The sequence below is a fragment of the Leuresthes tenuis genome, unplaced genomic scaffold (assembly GCF_036924035.1).
Source record: "Leuresthes tenuis unplaced genomic scaffold, fLeuTen1.0.hap1 SCAF_23, whole genome shotgun sequence".
Classification (NCBI taxonomy): domain Eukaryota; kingdom Metazoa; phylum Chordata; class Actinopteri; order Atheriniformes; family Atherinopsidae; genus Leuresthes; species Leuresthes tenuis.
The window spans coordinates 24,174,791-24,188,763 of NW_027325377.1; the positions used below are offsets into that span (position 1 = coordinate 24,174,791).

At 45.2% G+C, this 13,973-nt stretch overlaps 1 protein-coding gene and 1 non-coding gene across 2 annotated transcripts; both read left to right on the forward strand.

Moving 5' to 3' along the window:
• Positions 1–669: 669 nt before the first annotated feature.
• Positions 670–12,944, forward strand: brd1a (bromodomain containing 1a). The gene is made up of 13 exons (XM_072377496.1): positions 670–1,238; positions 1,995–3,414; positions 3,610–3,766; positions 3,908–4,039; positions 4,125–4,253; positions 5,196–5,508; positions 5,642–5,950; positions 7,804–8,376; positions 8,734–8,869; positions 8,965–9,098; positions 9,678–9,787; positions 10,143–10,297; positions 11,422–12,944. Exons 2-13 carry the CDS (start codon positions 2,012–2,014, stop codon positions 11,603–11,605), a joined length of 3,735 nt encoding a protein of 1,244 aa, XP_072233597.1. The 5' UTR covers positions 670–1,238; positions 1,995–2,011; the 3' UTR covers positions 11,606–12,944.
• Positions 5,025–5,097, forward strand: trnak-cuu (transfer RNA lysine (anticodon CUU)). Its single transcript has one exon. It is a non-coding gene; the product is annotated as a tRNA-Lys (tRNA).
• Positions 12,945–13,973: the final 1,029 nt, after the last annotated feature.

Here is a 13,973-nt window from a genome sequence, read left to right on the forward strand (position 1 = left end):
GATTATTCTTCATAAGCAAGAAAGATGGGTACTTACTGTTAAATTAACGGCCCGTTAAATTAATATTTCATATTCGTGGACAGTGATGACTAAAATGGAAATTATCTGTATAACTGTAAAAGCGAATTTTATTGAACGTAACATTGAAAATACATACATGTTACTACGGAGTTATAAATCACTGACCGGAGATTCTGACGGGTGTTGCGTTCAGGGACTTTAGTTTTAAACAGCGACAGACATTAAAAACCTTTTTTTTTAGTCACACATTTCACATATATTTTATATTTTATACTGTTAAAGCACTAAATGTTTTCACATATATCAGTCGGGGTCACATAATTTAATAAATATGATTGTCAACAACAACAAAAAAGTGGTGTAAGTCAAGTTTATGAAGCACAAACTTTTTTTGACTGAGTGTCAATTTTTTTTTTTATCTATTTTTTTGGTGGTGGGGAGGCTTTTACAGAATCCGATTCTGAAATGAAACATCAGCAATTAAAGAAGTGCAGATGGAAAATTGTCATTGGATCAAAAAATGTTACGGGTGACAGAAGTTGGTGTTGCACCTGTCATTAGGGTGGGGTTCGGAAATAGTTTGTTGGTGTTTTGAGCGCTGTTACTAAAGAGGAACCGCTTGAACAGTCAGATATGCCCGCAGGAAACTCATATCCTGTTGGGTGACTCCAGTCTGTGGAGTCCAAACATCCAGCTGTGCTCACCCTGGGCTTTATATGGAGCTTTGTCTGTGCATAGCTAGCAAGAACCACCAAAGGAAAATGCATTGATTGTATGACAGATGGACTCTTTTGTGCGAAATCTGCGACTCGCAAACATGACCTCCAGCGTCACACGTTGAGTTGTGCGTACGGGTGGGAGTTGTCTGCTGGTTAAACGCATTGTTGTGTTGGGGGATGATCCGTCCGTGCTCCTGCCTGCTGCTGTTGCTGCTATTTGCCTCTGCACGGCTGTGGCTAGCGAGCGACTCCAGCCTTTGAATGGCCCTCAAAGCAAACAGTCGCGTCTTCTCTGTACAATTCAGTGTCGAAACTTCGCAGGCACCAAGCAGGCTTCTTTCTGATATATGAACAAGTCATTAGACCCAAGCTTCGCTCGTTGGATGCTTACATTTTGCACAGAATTAGAGCCCTTCAACAGGCCGTGCATCGCCGTTGCTTTGTAACGCTGCTGGCTAGCTACAGTCTCCAACTAGCAAAACTGTTCTTTTAACCGAGGTATGTGCTTTGGCTTTATTTGCCTTTTGCGTGACGCCTTTTAGGAGTCATGCAGTGTAGACTTTGCGTTTACTGCTAGCAACACATTGGGTGTGAAATACCAAGCGTTGTTTTAGTGAGCTCATGTTTTGTTTGACGCCATTTGCTCCGTTTAGCTTCTTTAGCTAGTTAGCTGGCAAGCTAATGTTATTGTTAGCGACTTTGAATGTGAGTTTGAAGCTTCTCCAGAAGAAATGGGCAACTGTTTACTCCTGTGCGGTCATATTCTGTTTGCCCAGTGTGGCCGCCTCCCACCGCATTTAAATGTCTCAGGTCATTGACAAATCTGACTGGCCCCTATGATACAGTTTACTAAATAACAGGTGTTTGAACTGCTTTTTATAGTCTGTCAGGATTTCAAAGTTATTAAAGTGCTGTACAATGCATGCAAACGACTGAACAACACACTTTTTCTGTGTTTTGCTGCAGAATACATGGCTTTTAATTAGCTTAGCTCGGTTGTCAGTGGGAAAAAGCATCCTAGTAACCAGCTATGATTTATGGTATTATTTGAAAACATTCTTTTTTCTGTCTTATTTGCAGGTTACAATTGTGTTTATATTTAAAATTAAATATAAGTTGTATCACTGTAATTGTATGTTTGTTCTGCTGTTGAGTTTGGGAGTAGCTATGAATGTATTTTGATTCCTTAAATAGAGCGTCAATTGGAAAATCCTTGGTTTAACTTACTTTTTCCCCCACTGCCTGCCTCCACAGCAACACGGAGCATCAAGATGAAGAAGAAATCTCGGCAGCACCGGCCTGCGGTGCCGCAGAGGCCGCCATCTCCTATCAAGCCCTCCCCCAACAAGCAGATCTTGACTTATGCCCAGGCGCAGCGCATGGTGGAGTTCGAGCTGGACGGCCACATCCATCGGCTCAGCATATACGACAGGCTGGACGTGGTGTCGGACGATGACCCCATGGTTCAGGAGATGATGGAGTCCAACAGCAAAAAGGAGAATGCTGACAAACCGCAGCAGCAGGTCCTCCTGAGGTCAGTGAGACTAAAAAACAACCAGGAGAAGAGAAATGCTGCACTCGGCATCGCCAGCCATGGAGAGGGAGGCGGGCACCACACCGGCGGCCATGTTGGCCCAAAGCTTCCAGACCCTAAAGTCCGAACTGTGGAATACAACCTTCCAGCAGTTCCTAAGCGCCCAGCTGCCTATTTTAAGTACACAGACAAGACGGAGGAAGAGCTCGATGAGGAAACGGAATACGACATGGACGAGGAAGATTACGCCTGGCTGGATTTAGTCAATGAAAAACGTCGAGCCGAAGGGGTCAGTTCGGTGTCTCACAATGTCTTTGAGTTCCTGATCGACCGCTTTGAGAAAGAACTGCACCTGGAGAGTCTGGATCAAGCCAGCGAAAAGCAGACCTCCATCGACGAGGATGCCGTTTGCTGCATCTGCATGGATGGGGAGTGTCACAACAGCAACGCAATCCTGTTTTGTGACATGTGCAATGTGGCCGTTCACCAAGAATGCTATGGCGTTCCCTACATTCCAGAGGGCCAGTGGCACTGCAGACACTGCCTCCACTCATCCACCCAGCCGGCCCGGTGTATACTTTGTCCCAACAAGGGTGGAGCAGTGAAGAAGACGGATGATGACCGCTGGGGCCACGTCGTCTGCGCCCTCTGGGTCCCGGAGGTCGGCTTCTCCAATACCACCTTCATCGAACCCATTGACGGTGTCAGTCACATTCCTCCGGCCCGCTGGAAGCTCACCTGCTACATCTGCAAGGAGAAAGGTGTTGGGGCCTGCATCCAGTGCCACAAAGCCAACTGTTACACCGCCTTCCATGTCAGCTGTGCCCAAAAAGCTGGCCTCTTCATGAAGATGGAGCCCATCAAAGAGGTCACAGAAACGGGGGAGTCCACCTTCTCGGTTAAAAAGACGGCCTACTGTGGGGCTCACATGCCTAACGGGTGTGTGAGGAGGCCTCTGTCCGTCTATGACGATGCCACACCCAGAAACGGACTCTGTAAGAGAGGCGATAAAGGGAGGGGAGATGAAAAAGGACAGCCCAAAGGAAAACAGAAAAAGAAGAGTAAGAGCAAGAAGCCTGAGCCTGAAGACGAGAGTGAGGCTGCAGCTCCGGTTATTGTTCCTACTTTTCCTGCTCACAGGTACGATTACTAACTGAATAATGACGTGTTGGGATGGCAGATACTAGATTTTCCTCTCTTCTTAGAACATTTAGTTGGATTTCTGCTCTTTCAGTTTCGTCTTTAAGCTGTTGGGGACATTTGGGATGTTATCGTGTTCTTGGCATCTCTCAGCGGTTCTTCTCTCCTTATGCTTCCTGCCCTGGTTTCGTGTAGGTTACAAACCATTCTGAACCAGGTGTCGATACAGAAGAAGAAAGCATTCGTGGACCTGGTCCTAAATTACTGGACACTGAAGAGGAAATCCCGGAATGGGCAGCCTCTGATCAGACGCCTGCAGACAAGCCTGCAATCCCAGAAGCACACGCAGCCGGTGTGTTGAGACGGATTCTCTCGGTGCCACATGTGCTTGTGCACATGCTAACTTGCAGCTGAATGTAGAAACCTGTGCTGTAACGTAGCTTGATTTTCCACGCCGCTAATTTCGTCCACGCATGCGATATTTTGTTTTTAGAGGCAGAAGGAGGAGGAAAGCAGGTCCCTGAAGGAACAGCTGAAGGAGTGGCACCGCCTCCGACACGACCTGGAGCGAGCCCGGCTGCTGCTGGAGCTAATCCGCAAGAGGGAGAAGCTAAAGAGGGAAGAGGTAGGAGAGAGAATCGGTGTTGGAGTGCACCGAGTCGCGTTATGTTCCTTTGTTATGAGTGAAAATGTGTTGTTCTGTGTTGTAGATTAAACTACAGGAGACACTTCTGGAGATGCAGCTGACACCCTTTAGCATTCTGCTCAGAGCTCTCCTGGATCAGCTCCAAGCAAAAGACCAGGCCAGGATCTTCACCCAGCCTGTCGACATCAGTGAGGTGAACACGCTCTCTTGGTGTTATTTGTTACTTTTCCCTCGTTTGTCCACAAAGAAAGTTGGATCCTTTGCTCTCTGGATGTTACAAGTACTGTTTAACTGTGAATGCAGGCCCTAGATGGGTTTTGTTGCTATGTGGATTGAAATGTGTTGGAATTTAGCCTGTGAGACTCGTGTTTATTTAAAGGTGGAAGTCGTTGTATTTGTGCCACTTCCTTTATTTTATATGGCAGGTTCAGCACAGTAAATTTCTCAGTACGTCCCACAGATTATGTCGGTGTTCTTTAATTGGGTCAAAATAATTGCAGAGATGATTATCTGAAGAATTGTGAACTTTAAAGGGCGCTTCAGGCTGGGTTTTATCCTTTTATATGTCAACAAATCACTTTTGCCATTGTGTGGCTGACAGCAAACTGGACAGCAACCCGTTAAAACCTGTTTTTCTTACTTGTCTTTACAAGTTCTGCAAACTCTTGAAAGGAAAACATGCAAAACTTGAACGATACTAAAGCTGGAAACAACTCTTTAGGAGAACTCTCTGATATCATCGTCCTTAATCTGTCGCTGACCTAATAGTTGATACTAAGAGAGCTTAAAAACCACTGCTTTGACGTGGAGAATGACGGAAAGGCTTCACCTTTTACCACGTGCCACCACACATTTAAGAGCCGGTCAGGTTATAAATCCACCAGAGCTTCCTTCTGTGGGGAATGTGTAATTTGAGATCAGGGTTCACACGCACACTCACACACACAGAAACACTCGCGCACAAGCCCGGCTAGCTCAGTCGGTAGAGCATGAGACTCTTAATCTCAGGGTCGTGGGTTCGAGCCCCACGTTGGGCGCAGCTTTTATCTCACCAGTGTGTTCCTTATCTGTTATCTTCTTCAGCTTTGTGGGGCTTGTATTTCTAAAGTATTATCATGTGTGATGCATCCTGCAGGTGCCCGACTACCTCGACCACATTAAGCACCCCATGGACTTCTCCGCTATGCGGCAGCGCACTGATGCCCAGGGCTACAACAACTTTGACCAGTTTGAGGCTGACTTCAACCTCATTATTGATAACTGCATGAAATACAACTCAAAGGACACCTATTTTTACCGAGCCGCCGTTCGACTCAGAGACCAGGGCGGGGTATTGCTCCGAAAGGCCCGACGAGATGTGGAAAAAATCGGCTTCGACACAGAGAGCGGCATGCATTTGGCTGAGGCTCCTGAGCTCAAAGCGGGGTCGGCCTTCTCTTGGGAAGACGGTAAGAAACGGAGCGAAAACCAACTTTTGTATTGAGTCGCCGCAGCTGAAAGTATTAGTCGAGTCAAATGTGTTCGGTGTGAATGTGTTTGAGTCCTCTGCTGACTTCCTCGCGGTGTTAATTGTCTCTTTAGTGGATCGTTTGCTGGTGCCGGCCAATCGGGAGCAACTGTCTCTGGACAAGCAGCTGCAGCAGCTCCTGGAGAAGTTTGATCTGACCTGTGCCATGAAGTCCAGTCCCTCCCGCAGCAAACGCCTCAAGCTGCTCAAAAAGACCATCAATGATGTGCGCAGCGAGATAAGCCTCAAGAAAGTTCTGCCCTCTCACCATCACTGTTCCTCCTCCTCCTCGGCTTCGGCTTCATCGGCTCCCTCCATCCCAGAGCTGGGCAAACCAAGAGAAGACAGGCTCAAGTCCAATGGGCACTTCCCAGATGATGAGGGTATGTGCTTGAGCCTTGTTTTGTGGTTGGTTGGAAAATAGCAGTCCAATCCTGAGCAATAGTGAAGACAAGTCACTCCAGAGAGGCATTAAAGCCTCTTAGAAAGTTCCCGAGGCTGTGATTGGAACAGATATTACACGTCCTTAAGATCCTGAATCACAGGTCAGACACTGACCTTAAAGAACACACAATATGGTCCCCTCTAATGATGCTGTAACACCAACCTCTTAAAGGGGAACTCCGGTATTTTTAAACCTTATTTCTGGCATGAAATACGTTCATCTACTCACTGAGAACAGTTTGGTGAAAGTCGGCGTCCTTCAGAAGATATTTAGATAACTGGAGATCCATATAACGGAGTGAACGGGGCTTAGAGGATGCAGCCTCATAAACACTAAACACTGCAGTTAGCTCATAGCTGCTGTTATGTGGCTACTTGCAGCTATAGGAGAGCTAACGGAGGGATTTCTACACATGCACTCTACTGGGACCACTTCATCCACACGCCCCCCTGCAGCACAGTTTTTTACTCCGTGCTCTGTGACAGTCGGCTAACTTCACACAGAGTTTGCTGCTGATAGTTTGGTGCAACATGGCAGGATATTTATCAGATTTTTACAACGTGAACAACGACTTTGAGTAAGATGGACGTTCTTACCGGAGTAAATCCCATGAATCCCTCCGTTAGCTCTCCTATAGCTGCAAGTAGCCACATAACAGCAGCTATGAGCTAACAGAGCTATAGCACACGTTCATTCATTCATTCTTCTTAAAGTATTGGTGAAATAAAGACAGATAATGCCTTATTTAGAGGCTGCATCCTCTAAGCCCCGTTCCCCTTTAATTGCCTCCCACATATTAAACGTCAGACAGCACAGTCTTCTAAAACCTTAACCTGTTGTGTTTGTGAGACGATAGTCTTTTGTGTCTTTTGTTTTTGGGTTCTTGGAACTTGATGAACGTGATGATAAATCCTGCTTTTCTAGACGAGTTGTTTCACCTGGAGCAGATATGTAAACTTATACAAGTCAAATTATGAAAATAACGTTCTGAGCTTCTGCTCTAAATGTGAGAAACTTTAGATTTAGAAAAACAGTGTCGATGTGATTGAAATAAAGCATCCTTCAGACCCTGTTAAGCTTTGGGCTCATAATACAGATCGACTGTCTGCACACTTCTTAAAGAAAGAAGGATTAAAACGAGCGAGTAGGGAAAAAGAAAGAAAAAGTCTCTGATAAACATGCCCCAGTGTACACTAAACACTGCTTGGTTTCACTTCTATGATAACTGCAGCAGTCATACGATGAGGTGAAGCGTCGGGATTGTTGCAGAAACCTGGACAAAGTGTGGCAGTAATGACTCTAACTGGCTGTGGTCACACGTTTTCATTTTTAAATTAACTTTATTTCACGTTTGTTGCCGAGAAAAATCCCAAAAGACAAAGCCAGTTAGCTCAGGGGCAGAGGAGCAACGCATAGATGTGTTCTTTCATGCTGCAAGATGGCAATTTTATGTACAAGGTGAGCTTTTTACTCAGTCCAGAAGAAAATAATGCAGCTACCGCCTCAGATTTCAGGCCTTTGCAGCCAAAAAGCAACGCCCATGTTTTCATTTTGTATCTTTGCTGCTGAACGCAGTTTCATGGTTAGAGGAGCTGGAGGGACTTCTGATATTGTTCTGCTTCCTCTGTTGGCTCCAGAGGAGGCTAAATATGACCATGTACGCCATCTAATGGTCAAAAGTGGCATCGCTTTCCCTATTCTGCTGATATCTGTTGTTGAATTGTTGATGCTCCACAGAAATCCCGCTGAATGAATGCTGCTGCAACTCTTTTATCGTCTCCCCCTCCACAGGAGACAAGTCTCTTCCTCCTAAGCTGGAGCTGTCAGACGCCATTCCTCCCCTCATCCATTCGGACACAGATCCCGAGCCCCCCACCCTCAAACCCATCGATGCCGCCCCAGACTGCGAAGACAAGACTCGCAGCAAGCGAGTTAAGCTGGATGGCGAAATGCCAGAGCTGATCTCCTCGGCCCCGCGCCTCAACGGCCACTCCCGCGACAACCTCGAGAACGCCCTGCTGGACGGAGACGTGAGCGTGGTGGCCACTTCCACGCTGGCAGAGCCCACGGGCGCGGTTAACCGCCGGACGGCCGTGCTCTTCCGCAAGTCCAAGACAGCCAGCCCGCACAAGCCTCCGAGGGGCGAAGACGAGGAGCCCGACAGAGGTGAGAGAAAGGAGGGCGAGGAGGAGGAGGAGGAGGACGGCACGCAGCTGGGCTCCAAGTCCTTCCTGTCGGTGGTCATCCCGCGGCTGGAGACGCTGCTTCACAGCAAGAAGAGGAAGCACGGTGACAGCAGAGGGGGGGAAGAGGAGGGAGGAGAAGGAGAGGGGGGGGAGTCTCCTGTGAAAAGACTCGACACTGGTAAGAGGCGCACAGAGAAAACGCCGCTGGCTTTGAATTAGCTGCATGTGACTCGTGTTCTGGAAAGTGTTTCCACCACATTAGTCACCTGAAGAGTTTCAAGGACTGTGAGCATTTCCTGTCTGTGAAAACTTTCATTTGTTCGAGGTTCAGACTAAACGACTTCCTGTGTCTGTACAGTATAAAATCCAAGGAGCACAGCTCCAGGCAACAACAGACACCTGTTTACTGCCTTTTCTCAGCTCCTCTAACAGCTGAGAGCGAGACCTCCACCTTCATTTCATTTGACAGGAGTTGCTCCAGTTCAGAGTGCAGCTTTTCGAGTGTTCTTTTGTAATTGGATTTGCTTTTTCTCAGGCCTGTCAAGAGGTTTTCTGGAGGAGGAGAAGGAGCGAGAGCAGACCAGTCGAAGCAGTAGACCCGTGGAGCCAAGAAGACGCTGTGCCTCTGAGTCCTCCATATCCTCCTGTAGCAGCCTGCCGGGAAGCACCGGGTAACATGAATATTTAGTCCTGCTCAGTCAGTCTGACCCTGACACCAGGAACATGGACGCTAAAGACGTGCCGCATGTGTGTGCTTTGCTTTCAGCACCATTCTCAGTCTTCCAAAATGTGGAAAGGGAAAACCCGCCTTGGTCCGGAGAAACACTGTGGATGATAAGAGCGAATTAATCGCCTGTATCGAAACGGGGAACTTTGCAAAAGCTGCGCGAATCGCTGCAGGTAACGTGCAGAGATCACGCATGTGCTATAGTTTGAGCTACTGCTGATGAGGGATTTGATGAAAATAGCATGTTTGCCAGGTACAGAACTGATTGTTTTATTCAGTATAAGCAGAAAGTAATGAACTAACTGGCTTTGCACAGATGTCTGCAGGTTCATTTAAGTTATTAAAAGCATGTAGTACCTGTTAAACTAATCGTAGAACTTTGAACTTAACACAACTTGTGGACATCTGGTGTTCATACATGCATAAAAAGCAGGGTTGGAAATTGAACAGCAGCTTCAAGCCAAGTCCTTGTGAGTTTTGGCAGTGACTGGTGTGTCTTTGTACTCTCCCTGCCACCATGGCACAGAACCAGCCAGCATCTGGACGCCCTCCTGTGGTCTAAAACTCATATTTGGCTGCATAAACGGTCAAAGTGGCCGGTGAATTTTAATATCCGTCTTTCACTGTGGCTCTGTAAGTTAATTTCCCACCCTGATTTGCTGTGTGATCCTGCACTTTCAGCACGGCTTTTGAAATGTGTTTCTGTGTGTGTAAACACAAGCATAACTTGTTTGTTGTTCCCGCTCCCATAGAGGTTGGCAACAGCAATATTTGGATGCCTGCTAGTGCTGCAACAGTTGCATTGGAACCCCTTAAGCTAGTTTGGGCCAAATGTAGTGGATACCCTTCCTACCCCGCCTTGGTGAGTGTGTGCGGCAGAGACAGCACGACAGTCTTTTTACTCTTTTTTTGAGTTTGGGACACTGAAACTTAACTGGGACAGTCTTGTTCAGCAGGTTCTAGCAGTACTTTGACTACAGTTGTTCCCTTCGGTGGCAAGTGAACAGATTGCCTGCTTTTTCTTTTTTTTTAGTGTTCAGTTTGTCCTCTAGGTGGCAGCATTTCACTCTAAACCAGCTATTTGATCTCTGCTTGATAGGAAAAATGAGAAAAAGGAATCCTCTGAATACTAGATTTGATTTACTACATGTATGCACGATTGCAATGCAAAAACACACACATGTAACTCACCTTTTCGCCTCCCCCGCTGCGCGTAGATCATCGACCCCCACATGCCTCGTGTCGGTTGTCAGCACAACGGGGTGTCCATTCCCATTCCGCCCATGGACGTGCTCCGCATCGGAGAGCAGATGCAGTACAAGGCCGAAGAGAAACTCTACCTCGTCCTCTTCTTCGACAACAAGCGCAGCTGGTGAGTGCCGTCTGCCAGAGTGATTTAAGCTGACACCAGCTTCTACAAGGGTAAACCTGTCAACCCTTCGTCAGCTGATCATTATTCTCCTCTGGCTGCGAAGCATCAATTGTCAGGAGACAACAAATGGCTCTCGCCTCGAGAGGCACTTGATATTTTCCCCTGAACTCCCATCAAAATGTTGTGAAAGGATGTCAGACAAGTCAATATACATTAATGTATAAATAGATCTCGGGTATGGATCGTAATTAATTAGCACACGAAACTGTTCCCTGTGTGAGTGCGAAGACAGAAACAAGCGTTACTTTGAAATAATCAGTTGGTTAAGTCACGTACGTGTTCAAAGGCATTTATTATGTCCCATTATAGCATATCGAGTGAGAAGATGTGTCGCTTTTCTCTCTTTTCTGTGAGGTTGGTTTTTAAACTAAACAAGCAATTTGTTTGACGTTTCTCATCTTCTGGGCAAAGCAGGTTTTAGGCTGTTATAGAAGGGCGGTTTTAGGGAAATACAACCTCCACGGGACGCTGCGTAAGATGTGAAGGAAAGCAGGACGCTGCGGTCTATAAATACAATAAGACATTTAACTGTTCCATTAGAGATATTGGCTCATCTTTGGAACTGAGCAACAGGCCAGATGGTCCCTCCTCTCGTTAGCCCAGAGGATGCACCATCCATGCTTTTTGTCGGTTTTCCTCTTTGCCTCAGTCATTTTAAATGAGCTTTGGTCCTGGGTCATGTTCACATGTGGCTTCTTCTCTGCCTGATAGAGCTTTAACCTGCATGTGTGGATGTTATGGTGAGCTGAAGAAGTGTTCCTGAGCCCATGCAGGGATTTCCAGGACAGAATCAAGCCTGTTTTTAATGCAGGGTGTCCAATATTGTCAATAAACAGATCTCTGCAGATGGTGGAATGTAGTTTTACATGTGAATAACATTTTCTGGACTCATGTTCTTGTGTCCGAGTCCCACTTTTTAATAGGCTGAACACATTTTTTGGGAGAGATGCATATTTATCTGTAAAAAATAGGCAGTGTTTGTTAAACATTTTGAAATAATGCTTGTGTAAGAATAAGTTTGGCTCATATTCTAGCTGCTATTCCAATGTTTGTTATCCCTGCAGGCAGTGGCTTCCTAGATCCAAGATGGTACCTCTTGGGATAGACAAGACCATCGACAAGATCAAAATGATGGAAGGACGCACATCCAGCATCCGTAAGGCGGTCCAGATCGCCTTCAGCCGCGCCATGAACCACCTGAGCATTGTGCAGGACGAGCCAGTCAGCGACCTCAGTGACGTGGACTGACGACGACGCCAACTCTCCACCCTCACATGCAGATTTTTACCTCAACTGTTCCAAATGGCATCCCAACACCCCTCACCCACCTCATACCCCTTTCGTGCCCCTCCGCCTCTGCAGGAAACTGAAATGTTTACCGGGCACCTGCTGTACCAGGTGGTGCCAGGAATGAATGTGTCTGTATTCCCCCTCCGCCTCCAGGCTTGTAACTGTGCCGACAGAGGCCCCCATTTGTCTTCGCCACGCTCACTCCAACCACCGCGGCGGCGACTTTTACTTTGGCATTTCAAGGCAAACGTGTGAATGGCGTCTTTCCTGATGTTTTGGTAGCCTTCGTGAATCAGTCAGGGGTGTCGGGACACCAACTGTTGAATTTAGGCTGAGAAGTTTTCCAGCTTGAATCTCTTTAACAAAATGCAACCTAAGCTGGGATCACAGTTCTGTTCTCAAATCAACCTTATTTACTAATCCCCTCCTTTGTATTTAAACTGTATATAATCTGTATAGTTGCCTGACACTAACTTATTTTGTAGTTTGGACAAACGTGGGTGTTTGTTCGGCTTTTTTCTGAGTATTTATACTTCTTGACACGAGGGTGTGATTGCTGTATGATCAAGAAGAGAAGATGAATTGAGAAAAAGAGGGCTCGAGGTTTATGTTTTTCCTGAAAAGTATGAAAGTATTCCCTTTTTTTATTGTTTAAGTTATTAAAGTTTATACTGTAAGCTTTTATTTTGCATTAATCCTTTGTATTGATAACAGTTTTAGTCTATTTTTGTTCATATATATTTATATAATTTGAATACGCAGTATGTACGTCTCTGAAGCGCTGATGTCGTCGACACAGAACGCGTTCCCAAAAAAACCAAAAATGTTGCTACCTGGAAGTTTTTGCCGATTTCTTTTTGTTTCTTTTTTTTGTCAGAGTGATGTGAGAAATTGTTGCCAAAAAAGAAAAAAAAGTGAAGTGTATTTTTATGTGATACTTTGACTGTTACTTTTGTTTTGCCGTAGCTGTGAGGAGATGTGCCTGCGTTAACTTATTGTAAAGTATTTCCATTACTTTATATTAGAGGACGGACGTACAAACCGATTGTTGTAAAGTGGCACATTTTGTGGTGGATACTTTTTTTTTTTTTTAAGTAGCCCTTTTCTAACTTTTTTTGTAGCTGTAGACTTCAAAGCATTTCATTTTTATACGATTCCCTATTTTTTCTGGGTAGTTTTGGTAAACCTCATTTTGTACCTAAGTGTTTTTTTTTTGTTTTGTTTTTTTTAATGGGGTCAAAAGATATTGCTGGGACTTTTTTGTAGCAAAGCAAAAATAAAAATAAAAATATTAACATTTGCGCTTGTTTTCCTTTTCAGGAAAATTCAGTCTAAAGATGATTAGGGAATCTCAAATGTCGTTTTCAAGCACAACAGTATTGTCGAAAGCCCTTAAAATAGATCGTGCTTGTGGGTCTTATAACAGAAGTAAAACACAACTAACACAATAGTAGTCCATATAGCTGTGTTTTGACTCAATAAGTGGTTGTGGTCATTTTCAAGTCTTTTGTGTGAATTACTTTAGGTCTTCTACTTGCTTCCTGACCTCAGAATTCATCCACTCCATAAAGTTGACTAAAATTTTAGAAACCGAGTGAAACAAATAGTAATTTTGGATGTCTTTGTACTTTATAGACTTGTAAAACTAATTGTTAATCGACTCAAATGGACGTTCCCGTCCTCCATTTGTGGCCTCCCCTTGGTCCTGTCTCCTTTGCCAATGGATAATTGAGTAAGCATTGTTTCTCTTCTTTTCCATCGACTTTAGGTTTGAGATGAACAGTGTATTAAATTGTTCTACACGAAGAGGCATTAATCTTTTGGAGTAAAATCACAGACATTTATCAACCCCTTTCACTCTATTTACCGGTTCTAACGTTTAAAAGCAAGCGTGCAAAATGGCGTAACAAGTCATTCCTTCAGTTGTGAATAGACTAAGAAAAAAGTTGTTTTCACAGTAAGAACTGAAAATATACCCTAAAAATAAACGTTGTACGTTGAATTACAACGTTATTTTCCAAAATCTGGTCAATGCAAGCATTAACGAAGAAGAAGTGCGACAGAAGAAGCTAACACAGGACCGTTTGTTCCTAACCGTTACTCAGGAAAAGGCGGCCATTTTGTTTCTGTCAACACGGAGGCGCTGTTGCTCCACTCGACAATATCTCTTCATGTTTGCCAAGACGCCGTTAACAAACCCAGCCACCTGAGTGTCCACCTGCCCTCTTCAGCCCTGCACATTCCTCCTCTCAGGTAGGCATTGACATTCAGTGTAAAAACCCTTTTTTTTGTGTTGATAAGATAGATTGTCAATTATTGCTAAATC

What these genes read in the sequence shown, in the direction of transcription:
- brd1a (XM_072377496.1), top strand. Translation starts at nt 2,012, where the DNA reads ATGAAGAAGAAATCTCGGCAGCACCGGCCTGCGGTGCCGCAGAGGCCG. An exon ending in GGCCTTCTCTTGGGAAGACG is followed by an intron (nt 5,509 to 5,641) that starts GTAAGAAACGGA and finishes TTGTCTCTTTAG; the next exon opens with TGGATCGTTTGCTGGTGCCG. An exon ending in AGCTGCGCGAATCGCTGCAG is followed by an intron (nt 9,099 to 9,677) that starts GTAACGTGCAGA and finishes CCGCTCCCATAG; the next exon opens with AGGTTGGCAACAGCAATATT.